This window comes from Xiphias gladius, chromosome 23 (genome assembly GCF_016859285.1).
Source record: "Xiphias gladius isolate SHS-SW01 ecotype Sanya breed wild chromosome 23, ASM1685928v1, whole genome shotgun sequence".
Classification (NCBI taxonomy): Eukaryota; Metazoa; Chordata; class Actinopteri; order Istiophoriformes; family Xiphiidae; genus Xiphias; species Xiphias gladius.
The window spans coordinates 4837001-4851836 of NC_053422.1; the positions used below are offsets into that span (position 1 = coordinate 4837001).

General features: G+C 46.4%; 2 protein-coding genes across 2 annotated transcripts in view; both read right to left on the reverse strand.

Moving 5' to 3' along the window:
• Positions 1 to 4352, reverse strand: part of LOC120785677 (protocadherin Fat 4) — a 102413-nt gene extending 98061 nt beyond the window's left edge. Inside the window, exon 1 of the mRNA XM_040120552.1 lies at positions 4284 to 4352. Coding sequence (XP_039976486.1) covers positions 4284 to 4352 — 69 coding nt within the window. The remainder of the gene's footprint in view (positions 1 to 4283) is intronic.
• Positions 4353 to 5355: 1003 nt separating this feature from the next.
• LOC120785678 (protocadherin Fat 4-like) lies at positions 5356 to 13825 on the reverse strand. Its single transcript, XM_040120554.1, has 2 exons — positions 8771 to 13825; positions 5356 to 5592 (listed from the first exon to the last, which is right to left on the reverse strand). Exons 1-2 carry the CDS (start codon positions 13823 to 13825, stop codon positions 5356 to 5358), a joined length of 5292 nt encoding a protein of 1763 aa, XP_039976488.1.
• Positions 13826 to 14836: the final 1011 nt, after the last annotated feature.

The following is a 14836-nucleotide window of genomic DNA, read 5'->3' on the forward strand; positions in this document are numbered from 1 at the left end:
ATTAGTGCATCATTTTATACACTTTTCCCCAAATTTCAGCCTGATGTCTTTGGCATTTCTGGAAACACTGTGATCTCCACTAGAATTTAACATAAGGTTCCGTGGGTATGAACAAGGTCTTGCCATGGAGCATGACTTTGAAATGACTTGTCCATCGTTGGCTCAATGGGGTTTTAGAGGTAAATCTGTAGAATGTATGTAGAAGAGTACAGAGGATTTGGAAACAAAAGTCACAAAGATTAAAAACAGCAATAATAAAGGGGGAAAATCCATTAGATGGCACTAGACAAGTCAGAGGGTTTTTCAAGCTCCAAGACAAGGCCAGCAAGCTGTCAAATGAAGAGCATGAACAGAATTACGACGAACACTCTGTCACTAAAATTTGAAAAACTTAACAACTTGCATAGGAATTGAGTGCTGGAAAAGTCATGCAGGGACATTTTGAAAGCTGAAATATTTCAATTCCAAAATTGAAAACAGCTGCTAATCGACTGCGGCTTGGCTTATTTTTTGAGTTAAGACCTGCACTGCGGAGAAAGCAAGAAAAAGGCACACGATTTTCCAAGATTGAAAAGTAATCACAACAACAGAGCTAGAAAACATAAAAAAATAAGTCCTGTACAAATGCTAAAACACAATATGGTTAACCTCTTAATAAAGTCTGAGTGTGTGCTGCGCACAGAGCAGGAGCTACAGTGGATCTCCTGATGGAAAACTCATAAAATAAGAGGGGAGATAACAATAACACGGTCTCTCGCTCACTGGTGCCAGTCTATCTTTGCTTGTCTCTTGTCTGACACTAAAGCCCTACTCCAGCTCTCCCTCCCTTTCTCCCAGCTCAAACCTCACTGCCCCCCCCCCAACCCCTCCATTCCTCCCTCTCTTTCTTCCCTCCATCTCCCATCTAGCTCCTAAATTATCTGTCCGAGCTGCGGGAGATACCCCTTCCTGCCCGGGGTCGCTTGTCTTACCACAAGCCGGGGAGATGAGGTGTGTGTGTGTGTGTGTGTGTGTGTGCGTGCGCACGTGAGAAACGCTGCGAGTGAAGCAGAAGTGGACATCCCCGCTCGCCTTCCCGTTTGATGTGCCCGGAGGTGGGAGGATCTGCGAAGGGGGCGACCGTACTGAACGTCACTTCGGAGGTGCCGTTGATGGACGGCCGGCGGGACGTGAGATGTGCAAAAGAGCAGGATTGAGCTAGTTTTTCTTTCTTTCTTTCTTTCTTTTTTTTTTTGGAGACGAAAAGAAGAGAGACAGGTCAACGAGGCACCACAGTGAAGCCTGAGCCCCGAAAGAAAAATGGAAATTTGCAGTGTGTACTTCTGCATGTGGATGTGTTCGAGAGTTTGTTGATGCTAGAGAGCTCGGTAAGTCACGTGTAAGAACAAATCATTCTGTAGCTGGGATCCATTATTACCGCAGAGAAAACGTGCCAAAATCAACCCTCCACTCTCCCTCTTTCTCTCTAACTCCCTGCATTTTACTAGTGAAAGTAGTGGAACATTATTTTTTTTCTTTTTCAGAGCTGGACAGACTTGGTCATATTTTATGGTCCCCTCACAGTCAGAGCAGTGCAGAGCAAAGTGATGAAGAAATCTCTGGGATGCGGTCATACGGCAGGCAAGGATCCGTCCGTAGCACTCGGTCAGGGAAAATGCCGAATCATAGGTATACCTGATCGTTCCCGCTTCAACCACTCCCAATCAACCCTGCTGTGCTTGGGTGACCATAAATGATGGAAACTTCAGATCACAGCCTCTGATGGACCTTTCTGATTGCACGTGAAGGAATCCCTCCCTCCCGGTACTGAACGGAAAAAAACGGCTCCCTTTTGATCACGCCTGATTCTGCGGACCACAGGAGAAAGGCGTTCTGAGCAGAGATTAATACCGTTTCGGTCGCACATTTGGTCCGAACATGTGTGCGTAAGACAGAGGAACGACCCCCCCCCCCGCCCCCCCCCAAATGAGGCATGACAATCAAAGTCACAGAGCAAGAGAAATGTATCTCTGATGTGAAAATAAACCTGATGATGCAAAACTCTGCGGACCATGCACAGCTATGGCCGTATTCATTTATTATTCTAACCCAAGGTCCTGCATTGACTTTGCATGAGGCAGAAAGGGGGCATAAATGAAAAAAAAAAAAAAAAAAAAAAAAGGCTTGCAGACAGTCAACCGCAGAGCTGAAAGAGTTTTCTTTTAATACTCGTGTACATTCCCTTTATAAACATAATTTAGCGGCAAACCAAGTTTAAAAATAGCGTGTAAATAATTTCTGTTTTAACCTGTTTAGAGTAGCAGCAGGGTGGGGCTACCACACCAGGACAATTCAGTTTGCCACAAAAGAAAATACAATGAGTGCTTCAAAGTTAAAATAATACCATTGGAATCTCAAGGTTGTTTACAGGACTTTTACTTCAGTTTATTTTGTACTAAATCTAACAATATCAGTTTTACTGATGCAGTAAAACTCAGCCCGGGCTTGGGCTGGAGATTCAATCGCAATACTTCTTTGGAATGGACTGAAATGTGACCTGGGCAGCAACAAAAAGCATCGAAAGCTGGGACTGAACACCTGGTTTAGATAAATAATCTCGTTAACTTACTCTTTTGATCCCATATTTCCAGATTTAAACACATTTTATTCTATTTTATCAACAAAATCCTTATACCTGCTGGTTTATAGACAACATTTAACATTTGAGAGTTCTGGCCTCTTTTGTTACACGAATGTTTCCAGGAAACCGTTTCTAGACGCTATTTCTTGAACAAAGGCAGCGGTTCCCAAATTAGGGCTCGGGGTTCCCACAAGGGGTCACAAGACAAATCTGTGGGGTCACTAGGTGTTTAACAGGATACAAAACTTCTGCATCCATTCTTCTACAGAAAATTCAGTTTTTAATCATTCATGCTTTAATCTAGTCTCCGCCCTTGGCGTGAGGATTATTAGAATTATTAATTGCACCTCTAAAAATTACACTATAACCGTTTGGTTGAACTGGTCACAAACAGTAACGAGGGGTCGAGAGCAGGGGAACCGCTGTCCACCATCATTTAAGTATTTGTACAGTAAGTCAGGTATCGCATTGACATTATGTTGACAAATTCGTAACAATACCCAGCCCGACCTAGGTCATGACAAACCTCTTGTCACACAGGTAAAAAATCTTCTCTTTATACTATACTGGTTTATTAAAGGCACCGTGTCTGTTTCTTAATATCATCGCTTTGTTTGTTCTGATTTTTGACTGCGCTGTATGCGAGCCATTTTTCCAATTGCACACAATAAAAGTCTTAGACGTGAACATGTTGGACTGTAAACGGGTTAAAGCACAATCCCAAACAGGATACACAAGCAGGCGCCACCATAATGCAACTTTGCATTGGTGGAAAATTATGTCGTGGATAAAGAATTTGACTCGGTCGTGTGTAAGGATCCGAGTCTCTTCTAAAAAAAAAATGCCCGGTTGGTAAAATACTGAAAGTCACTGGTGAATTGTGGGATTTAACAGCCTTTGTGGCTCGCGGCCAAAAAAAGTTACTTTTGCTCTTTCATTACTAATGTGACGCTTGGGTTAACTTTCTAGAACGTGGCACGGCGGCACAATATAACCCCGCCTCTGACCTTTCAGCCACGGGTTTGACAAATGCGTATTATGAGCTGTGCCAGTCGCCGCTTTCTGATGAGAGAAAAGTCAACCGCAGTGAACAGTGAGACAGCTTGTTGTTCAGTTACAGCTTAAACTTCTGAGACTTCGAGCTGCAAGAGCTCTACGGAAAAAGCGCGAAGCACCATAACTTTAATATTCGTCTGACGTGGTCAAAACGAGCTGGAGAGCAGCCGTGACTGCTTATCACGTTTCCAAACCAACTTACACCATGTCACAAGACACAAGACAAACACTAACAAACAGTCTCATGCAATAAAAGGACCTAAACCACTAACTTCATCAAGGCATTAAGTTTGAATCTGCAAAACAGAAATCACAGAGTATCCCAGTGATCTTATTTGACAATCACAATCATAATAATCTAAATGAAACTGAATTATTTTGACTGCGGCTACCATTTAAAGTTTTCCTGCACTTGAGAAGGAGTTTGAACTCGTGGTCAGTGCGTGCGTGTGTGTGTGTCTGTGTCTCGTCTGTGTGTGGGTTCCTGGCAGCGTTTTTCTCGCGTGCATCTACGCATGAGCGAATGTTTATCCAACTTTTATGGCGATTTGTCTCGTAAAACAGACGGACACTCGGAGGCAACCGGCCCTCCGAAGCACCGGCTCACCCACAGGTTCACCCGGAGCGACCACCTACCAGGAGGGCCTGGCAGATGCGTCACCTCCTCGATGACCATTTCAAAAAAGCGTGTCCAGTCGGATTACTGCGTGAGTTACAACCTTGGTCACGGCCAGGACTAGAGCGATACCACCCTCTCTCAAGCACATGTGCACAAGAAAAGACGCACTCAAAACATCGCCATGAATAGACCATGAATTATAATACACAAGGATGTAGTTTGTTCTGCATCATTCCTCATCCAGTTCTTGTAAAATGGGCCTTTGGAGGAAAATGAAAATTTAATACTAAGCTTGTGTATAATTCGAATATAATCAAAGCATTTTTTTCAATTTGAGAACATTAGAAGCACTGCTTAGGGGGGCTATCTGTTACACTGTTTGACCTTTATCTGGAAACGGCACTCATCAATATTTCAGTTTTTATTAACAGTCTCACACACAGACAAAAATACACACACAAAAACCAGCATCCATGTCGTATCGTCCAGCCATACATGACCTTCTCGTCCTTGCCTGGTTGACCGGGCTGGCTTTCCGGGTTTGATATTTCAGAGCCTTTTTCTATCTCCTCTACAACCTCAACACCGCCTCTGATGCCCTAATCACATTTCCCTCCGAGATCATGTTGGAGGAGGTTCAGCATCACCAAAATGCGGAGAAAGCCAAAGAGGGGGCATGAAAGAGGGACAGACAGAAAAGCAGAGAGACTTTGAAGTTTTTTGCCAACAAGATTTACGAATCAGACTGATCCACAACACAGAGAGAGACACAAACAGCTTCCCAGCTGACAGAAAACAGGCAGGCAGACACAAAGGGGATGCAAAGACACAGAGATATACAGCTTAACAAGGAGGAGGATGAATATAAAAGAGATCAAGCTTTCCGTGGCAACACTGATCAGCACTAATTTCTATATCTGACTCAGCCATCTGCATTCCCCGACTGTGATGTACAAAAGCGCTGGGCAGACAGATTGAACCCTCTTGCCCCCACCTTTTTAGGACATGATCCGCAGCCCTGCCCTTGCTCTTTCCTCCCCACGATTCCTTGCTACTATGCCTAGTACTTCCAGAACCCCCCTAAAATGTTTCCCTTCACCACTCCTCTTCCTTCATTCCCACAACTCCCAATAACACCGTCTGACATGTCCAGAACCCTCCCCAAAACAGTCTTTTCTTTCTTCAATCTCATGAGTCGACACAGCTCTACCCTACATCTCTTACTGGTGAGGAGAGGGGAGGAAAGCTGGCTGACAGGGGCATCCATACACACTCCTAAATCTGCCAAGGCAAGACGCTGGCACAGACAAAAACATAACAAAAGTCTCCCGAATCGAGGGAGACTGGGCTGCGCAACACTTTATCTGTGAAGGGAAAACAAAGGAAGGCCTGTTGAACACTCGGACTGTGTTTACTTTCAAGGGGGAACAATGCCTTTAAGAGGAGGGGGCAAGGACTGATGTGGCACTTGAGGGCCTCTCTGGAAAAAAAAAAAAAAAAAAAGCACTTCATTCACAGTGAGTTTAAGAAAACAGTTGTAGCAGTCCGGTCTATTAGGGCTGGAGGGTTCGAATATGAGGAGGAGGCAGATGAAGGGGGAGAGCACAGAAGACAAAAAACAGAGACATTTGAGTTGACAGGGAGATCTCTCTGATGTCTTTTTCATTCCGGGATAGCTTTCTTTTTCTTTCATTAGAGGAATACTCGACGAAAAACCATAACTTTATCTATGGAAACATAGGTTTTAAAAATGTGTAACTGAAAAGTTTGCTGTAACGACACTGCCTTGCATTGGTCGTGAACTAGCAACAAATAATGGGCAATTGAGGAGGGTTTTTTGAATTTGGCTGTTTCTAATGCGATGCTTCAAAATGTGTTGATGGCAACATGGCTATTGAATAGGACTGTAGCCAAAAGTGGGACCAATACTTGAAAGTGTCAGCTCTTGGAGAGAAGGGCCCCCTCCACTTCTAGAAGAGAACATCGCAGGATGTGATGAATCAAATCTTCGAGTGCACTAGAAACATCCTCTTATAAACTATGAATGGAATCTGGATTCGCCAACAATGGATGAACCTGTTGCCAAGAAGTTTTTCTTCAGCATCTGTCTTCTAACCAGTTATTCAGAGGAAGAAACACAAACATTTCTGGGTAATGAAGTCATTTGAACAACATTCTAAAGCGCCACTTAGATGCTGCTGAAGAAAAACAACCAAATATGATCGCTCATCTGTCTCTAAATCGTTGCACAACCACTTGTTGGCTTAATGAAATACCCATCACACGTCATACCTGACCCAAGTGTGAGACGAAGGGCCCATACAGTCCCGCAATGATAGATCTAATCGACAATTGATCAAACTCTCTAAGATGCCAAAAGGGTCAGGAAATAACCCAGAATCCCCTCTTTCCATAGCAGGCCCAGCGAGGTCCAGAGTTGTTTAAGATCGTTATCTCCGATAAAGCATGTCCAGTCAAATTCTCTTTGTTTGAGTGTTTCCAAAACATCACACATGGTGCATAGCAGAGGGAAAAAATGCCAGCTTTCCCTCGTGCATCCAATCAATGGGGAGAATGGGAAATGTAGAATGTGAAAGGGTCACAACCCCAGGGATGGAAATAATCCCCCAGTTGCTACCGGGTATATGGTGTATAAACACTGCACTGGAAAAACATTAGTCTAAGTCTGAAGGTTTACACTATTGTACCACAGTGTGCTTTGAGGTCCCACTGACAGAGGAGATACAAATAGTATGAATATGACCTGTTTAATTTGTGCTGTTAAATGTATAGATTTATAAACGACTGCCTATTTCGCCAGAAAAACGGCACATATTTCCAAACGTGGAAGGTCATCTGAATTCCTTCAGGTTATTAGATCTCACGCTTCTCAAAGTGGGGAGATTGACCACTCAGCCAGGTGGTATGGTAAAGCCATCTCTCCAAGGGGTGAGAAAGTTCAACCTTAGCATGAAACCGATCTAGAGCTTAAAGTTTGGGAATGGAGCACCGAAGCACTATATTCTCTCATTAGCCCAACAGTACAGTCTGCAGGAAAGCAGATTGCCATCTTCGCTGCAGGCAGAGTGAGAGAACATTTGATATTCCCATGTGGCCCGAGCAAACCTTTAAGTTAACTTAGCTAACACGATTTTGCCAAGTAATCCTTGATTTCAATAATATGTGAGTTTGTCTCCAAATAACTGATTGCTGTATTGGATTTCAGTTTCAATATCTGCAGTGATTGGAAAGGCATCAATAACAATTGTCAAAAGACATCCCCCTAATCTTAAACTCTTTAATCATTTCACATCAGGCATTTCTTAAATACAGTAACACAAAACACATTTCTGAGAGGGTCACACCTTTTTGTCAATGTTCTAAAAACTCAAGTTTATAGTATGAAGTATGTGTGTCATCAAGCTTGTAATAACATAGCATTTTAAGTCCTGGCTAAAATTTTTCCAGAATATTTATAGAATCACATTTGTTTTTCATTTGACTAGTGCCAAGGCCTCAGCCACCCAAAACTGAGTGTTGGGTTCCCGCACAACACTTCAGAGACTTGAGCTCCATCTTTTTTTTTTAGGGAAAGCCTGAAAAAGGTGCATCACATAATGCAAACTGAATGGACAGCTCAAGTTTCACTCTCTCTGCCCTCAGCGTCTTTTCACAGTCTTAAGAGGTCACACAATTTTAATGGTCACTTATTGCCTGTGGAGCCGTTCCCGCTGATATAAAGGTACCCCAAGACCACCCCAGTGCCAAAATAGCCTGAGGCTCAAGGCTCAAAGTAATACTGGCACTGATGATTCATACCTGCACTGGAAGACCGTATGAATTACTCTCTTTTTCATTTGTACTTGAGACACTGAGGAAACCATCATGAGTTTTGAACCTGAAACAGCAGCCTTGAATGATTTGTGTCTACAGTGGGGAAATTAAAAAGTGGTCTTTTTTTGATTTGTGCGGTTCATATCCGCTGATAAGAATATTTCTCTTCTTGAGAGCACAAGAGGAGCTCGTGCGGGAGACATGCAACACTCATTTCCCTTTCCCAGACCGCTCAGATATTAGAGAAGGCAAATTCAAGATGAATTGTTATGGTTAGTATGTTTTTGGAAAAGGGAACAATAAAGTAATCATGCCAAAGAACAAGGTCCTCTTACTCATTTCCAAGAAAACTACAATTTAATACAATGCAGAGCCATGCGTGAAAAAAGGAATTTAATTAATAAGAAGACAAATCTAATAGATGGCTCCGTTTTTTGTGTGACTTGGACAGTCTTGCTCCCTGTTTTTTCCAGTTCATACCTTTATCTCATTACACTTATTCCATCCAAGTGTCTCTCGCAAATGCCAGTGGGTAAGTTCACACCCTCTCCTGGCCAAACAGATCAAATAGACCAATAGTGCAAATTATAAGGTGGCTTTCCGGTACCTGTAGAGAATAGAAAAGTCAGCAGTGCACTAACCTCAGCACGCTGCGTTCTGGGCTGGCTGGCGTCCGTCTCAATGGCGTACACATCCACCAGGTAGAGGTCGGAGCCTTGCTCTCGGTCCAACTCAGCTGCCGTCTGTATCACTCCAGTGTTGCGGCCGATGGTGAAAAGCCGCCCCACGGCTTTTCCACCGCTGCGCACCGCCACGATGAAGTACTCCACTTTGGTCGCAGAGCCCCGGGGGCTCGAGGCATCCAGGGAGATGACATTCGTGCCTGGTGGCTGGCCTTCTTTGAGGATGGTGATATATTTGGGCTGGGAAAAAACAGGCCCATCCATCCCTTGTAGGATGATAGTCAGCTCAGTTCTGGAGGTCTTGCGGTCAGTGCCGTGGTCAGTGGCTGATACTGTGAGGGTGTACATGAGTCGGGACGGTACCAGCTGGGAGGCCAGGCGAATATCCCCGCTGTACCGGTCCATGATGAAGGTGTCTGAGTCCCCCTCTACAAGCTCATACTCCACTTCCCCATTTGCCCCCTCATCGGGGTCAAAAGCCACTACTGTTGTCAGGATGGAGCCGATGACTATGTTGGGCTCAGCCACAAGAGCATTCTGTGACAGAAAAGTGGGAACATTATCATTCTGGTCCGTGACCCATATTGTGACATTTTTCAGGGCAAAGCGGCGGAATTCCACTGGAACTGCCTGGTCTGTCGCTTTGATTGTCAGCTCGAACAGATTGGAGAATTCCCTGTCGATTTCCTTGTTGGTATATATGAGCCCAGTGCTCGGGTTGACGCTGAAGTGGCTTCCCCGAGGAATCTGCTGAACAATGGAATACTCCAGCTGCCCGTTTATGTCTGCATCTGTGTCATGAGCTGTAATCGTCATGACTGAGGCTGAGATAGGAAGATTTTCAGGGATGGATTTGAAAATGTCACCAGGCGTGAATATGGGAGGATTATCGTTAAAATCCCTGACATGAATGACCACAGGAATGGATGAGGAGCGGGGTGGTCTGCCATTGTCCTTTGCACTGATGTTTAGTTTGTAAAATGACTGAGTTTCAAAGTCCAGCCTTTTAACCAAAAAGATGCTACCAGTGTTGGGGCTGATGCTGAAAGTGCCGTGGTTGTTTGTGGCTGTGATGCTGTACGTTATATCTGCGTTTTGACCTGAATCTGCGTCGGTGGCGGTCACGGAGGCCACCAACTCTCCTATCCTCATGTTCTCCAAGACGTCCACAGACAGTGAGGATTTAGGGAAGGAGGGGGAGTTGTCATTCTCATCCAGGATGCTAATACTAAGCATGCAAGAGGAGGACAAGGGCACAGCCCCAGCATCAACAGCTATTATTTTCAAAGAATAGGAGGATGTAGATTCATAGTCCAGCTTTCCAACTAACGTAACCTGTCCAGAGCTGCTATCAATAGAGAACTGTCCCTCCTCGTTGCCCTCAGTGATGCGATAACGTACCAGTCCATTTTTGTTCTCATCCACATCAGAGGCGGAGACTCTCAGCAATTGTGTCATGTTTTGAGCTGACTCTGCGATGGAGGCCTGGTAAATGTCTTTGGTGAATTTAGGCGGGTTGTCGTTGATGTCTTGAATGTAAACTTGCACTTTGGCCTGGTCTCTGAGAGGCTTGGGGAGACCCTGGTCTGACGAGACGACCAGGAAGTTGAACACGGCGGCGCCTCTTTGTCTCACGAGCAGCTCACGGTCTAACTGCAGAGTGCTGGTCAACTCCCCCGTGATGACATTCAGCTCAAAGTTGGGCTGCGGAGTCTCAAATGTATATCTGACCTCACTGTTTGGGCCAAAGTCCTTATCCTCAGAAAAAACACGCCCGACCAGCGCCCCCCTCTTCTGCTCTTCCTCAAAATGAAACACATAATTGGTACTGTTAAAAAGAGGACGGTTATCATTTACATCGTCTAGAATCACACTGACATTGACGGTGGCACTTAATGGTTCAACAGCTCTGTCTTTGGCCACAACCACTAAGTTGTATGTGTCCTGTATCTCTCTGTCCAGCTCCGATTTGATGTACAGCTGCCCGTCTGGAAAAATACCAAACACATCACCTGTGTTGCCACCATCGATATCGTACATAATCTCCCCGTTAAGACCGGAGTCTTTGTCAGTGGCCTGCACTTTGAAAAAGCGGCTGTTGACAGGCTCAGACTCCAAGATGATGACCTCATATGAGAGCTGGTCAAACACCGGTGAGTTGTCATTCACGTCATAAACACTGATGATGAGGATGAGGCTGGAGGTGTGCTGGGGGACCCCCATGTCCGATGCGATGACCTCGACCTCATAAGAGCTTGTGGTGACCTCCAGCGGCCCAGTCAGTGTGATGAGGCCATGCTTCTCGTGAACATGAAACAGACCTTTGGGGTTTTGTTTGAGGCTGTAGACCACCATGCCATTTGTGCCTTCATCAGGGTCTGAAGCTTTGGCCTGGAATATGACATGACCTGTGCTCCAGTTTTCCACTGCACTCACATGCTCCACGGCGTGAATAAAATGAGGAGCATTGTCATTTAAGTCCTTCACAGTGATGTTAACAAAGGCTTCTCCTGTGATCTCCCCAGCTCTGGCCACGACTTTCAGCTGATAAAACCCCTGCTCCTCTCTGTCTATCTGGCTCGATGCTGTGATCTGACCTGCGCTGTTTACAGCAAAAAGCCCCCTCTGGTCCCCTGAGGTGATTAAATATGAAATGTTTGTGTTCAGGTCTACAGTGGTGGCTGACACTGTCCCTATAACTGTCCCGATGCCAACATTTTCAAACATGACAAAGCTGTAGACTCTCTGGCCGAAGACCGGTGGGTTATCCTGTGTGTCTATGACAGTTACAGTCACAATGGCTTGGGTGTGTGAGCGCAGGCCGTTGCCATCTGCTCCAGTCACCTGCAGCTGGTATGCAGTTTTCTCCTCTCTATCCAGGGGCACAAGCGTGGTAATTTTCCCTGTGTTGCTATTAATGCGGAATTTGGAAGCATCTCCAGCTGTAATTATATATTTGACTGTGCCATTTCGACCCAAATCAGGGTCTGTGGCTGAAACGGTGGTTACATAAGAACCCGAGGGCTCGTTCTCTTTCACATTGGCAAAATACTGCACCGGATAAAAAACCGGCCTATTGTCATTGATATCCTTCAGGGTGATGTTGACTTTTCCTACAGAGTGCAAAGGGGGGCTGCCTGCGTCTGCTGCCTGGATATGGAGTAAGTAGGAGGCCTGATCCTCCCTGTCTAGCTCCGCGGCTGTGCTTAATCGCCCTGACACGGCATCCAGGCGAAACAGCGCCTGGACGCCGGCTGGAGTCTCTGCATCAAATGAGAACCGGATAGTTCCATTGGCCCCGAGGTCGTCATCTGAGGCAGACAGCACCACCAGCTCAGTGCCGGCAGGAGCGTGCTCCACCAGAGAAACGTGATATGAGCTCTGTGTAAAAGTGGGCACTTGGTCATTCACATCAGTGATGTTGACTATCAGTTTGGTGTAAGAAATCTTGGGCTGCAGCCCCTGGTCCTTGGCACTAATGTTGAGCACAATTTCAGATGCTATTTCCCTATCTAGCAAAGCGGCGCTGGTAACCAGACCGCTGTTTTCACTGATGGAGAACCAGCCCAAAGTGTTTCCAGACACCAGGGAGTAGCGCAGGTTGGCATTCTGTCCGGAGTCGCCATCTGTTGCAGAAACCCCTTTAATGTAGCTGCCTTTTGGTATGTCTTCGCTGATATCTACTCTGTACAGTGTTTCCTCAAATATGGGCGGGTGATCATTGATATCATTCACAAAAATAACCAGACTGGCGAAGGAGGACCGGGCCACAGGCTTGCCATTGTCTGACACAGACACGGTCAGGTTGTATGAGGAAATTCTCTCTCTGTCTAACACACTGGCTACTTTGATCAGGCTTAAATTGGGCACGGGAGACGTGTGCACTTCAAAGTGCCTCTGCTCGTTGCCTCCTAAGATTGAAACGGATATGTTGCCGTTGGCCGTGGGGGAGTCCGAATCTGACACAGTGAGTAAAGCCACAACCGTGCCGATCTGCGCATTTTCATCAACAGAGGCAAATTTAGAGGTGGTGGGAAAATACCTAAACTTCACTACCGGGTCATTATCATTTACATCTAGGAGTTTTATCGTGGCCTCTGTTCTGCCAGACAGAGAGGGCACCCCATTATCTACTGCATGAATAGTCAGAGAATACTCCTTCTTACTCTCGTAGTCCAAACCCTCTTTTATAATAATAGTTCCCGCTTTCGGGTCAATTTGGAAAGGCGTCCCTTCATCTAAAAGGTACCTGATTTCAGCATTGGCTCCCTCGTCCTGATCTGATGCCGTAATCTGCAGAACACTAGAACCTACCGCTGCATCCTCGAAAACACTGGCTTGATATTGGTCTTGCTCAAATATAGGGGGGTTGTCGTTAATGTCTTGGATAGTCACGTTCACTTGCAGGTAGCCAAACTTTTTTGGGTCTCCTTTGTCCTCCACTTCAACCAGGAGCTGATAGAAGGGAGTGACTTCCCTGTCCAAGCCTCCGGTCGAAACAAGGTGCAAGAATGCCCCCTCTCCACTAGGATTGACTGTTATATCCAAGCGGAATTTCCTCTGCTCGTTCCCCTTCACTATTCTGTACGTGGTGTGGTCTACTCCGTTACTTCCAATGTCCGAGTCCGTGGCAGTGTCCAGTATGACCTGCCTGCCGCTGCTGGCGTCCTCCTTGAAGGACACGACGATCGACGCGTCGGGAAACACCGGGGAGTTATCGTTAATATCCAGGACGACTATCCTGACCTCTGTGGGGTAGGTGGGCTGGCTGGACAGCACCACGACGTTGATGACATCACTTTGCAAAACCTCCCTGTCAATCACCGAGGAGGTGTAAATGTCCCCCGTGGTGCCGTTGATGGCAAAAAGTTTGTGGTTCTCGCTAAAGCGGTACGTGAAGCTGGGCTTGGTCTCTATCGTGCCCACGTAGGTGCCGACGGGCTGCTCCTCCAGGACCTGAAACTCTTGACGGACCTGACTGGATGCCGAGTACCGCGACAGGGTCCATAGCATCAACAAAATCAAATGAAACCGGCCCAAACCCCTACCTGTTAACGCCATGGTCAGTTCGCCAGTCCACGTTTTTCAGACAGAGTCCATGCCTATGATGCATCAACTTTACCGAGGCTGGACGAGACGCTGAAGCATAGTATTCCACCAAAAGTGCAGGGAAAACTCAATGGGAAAGCCCGAAACAGCTCTTTCCGCACTCTCTCGGTGTCCCCGAAAACTCCAGGAGCCCTCTCTTGTCCTGCGCAGCGCACTGTGTCAATGCAACAATGCCATCTGAATGGAGAGAATGAGTCCTGCAGATCTGGGAAGTTTCATTTCAGCTCCTCACGGAGCGTTCTCAGGACGGGATCTTGACAGTCCACCCGAAAGCCCAAACAAAACAATACTTCCTCGCTCCTTGGAGATGCGTAAAAAAGGAAAAAAAGTTTATCCAAAGTCAGGGCGCAAGTCAGCGGTGCGGCGTTTGAGCGTGAGCGTGTGATCGTGTGCGTGTGTGCGTGTGGTGTGTGTGTGTGTATGCGTGTGCAGGCGGCTGAGCCTACGCACCGTCCCGTGGAATAACGGTGCGGGCGCTTCAGTCATATTGTGCTCAGGAGTCGCAGTAAGTTAGGACAAAGCTCCGGAGTTCGGCGAAACTCCCTCCCATCGCCGATCCCATTGGATGGCGCTGCTCCCGCGCGCCCTCCCACCGCCGTTCTGCCCCCCTCCGTTGCGCAGCCCGGCCCGTCGATCACGCGAGGCAGGTAGCGCTGCCCCGAGCGCGCCCGAGTACCCCAAGTACCCGGTCAGGTGTCGAAACCGTCGTTCGGGGGCTCAGGACGGGAGATCGACCCTGCGGAATCCACACAAGAGGAAAAAAGAAACCCGTTGATGTAATCGTCTGATAGAAACACTAAACACTAACACTAATATCTAAGCTCACTCACGATAAAGTAACATTACAAATCCTGGTGATAATAGGTGGCAGAGCTCAACGTAATATGTGGCAGAGGTTACTTTAATTCCAGTATC

Excerpts from the sequence above, each read along its gene's own strand:
- LOC120785678 (XM_040120554.1), bottom strand. The coding sequence starts at position 13,825 with ATGCTATGGACCCTGTCGCGGTACTCGGCATCCAGTCAGGTCCGTCAA. Across the intron at positions 5,593-8,770 it reads CCAGAACGCAGCGTGCTGAG|CGTCTTGCCTTGGCAGATTT; the intron begins GTTAGTGCACTG and ends TGTCTGTGCCAG.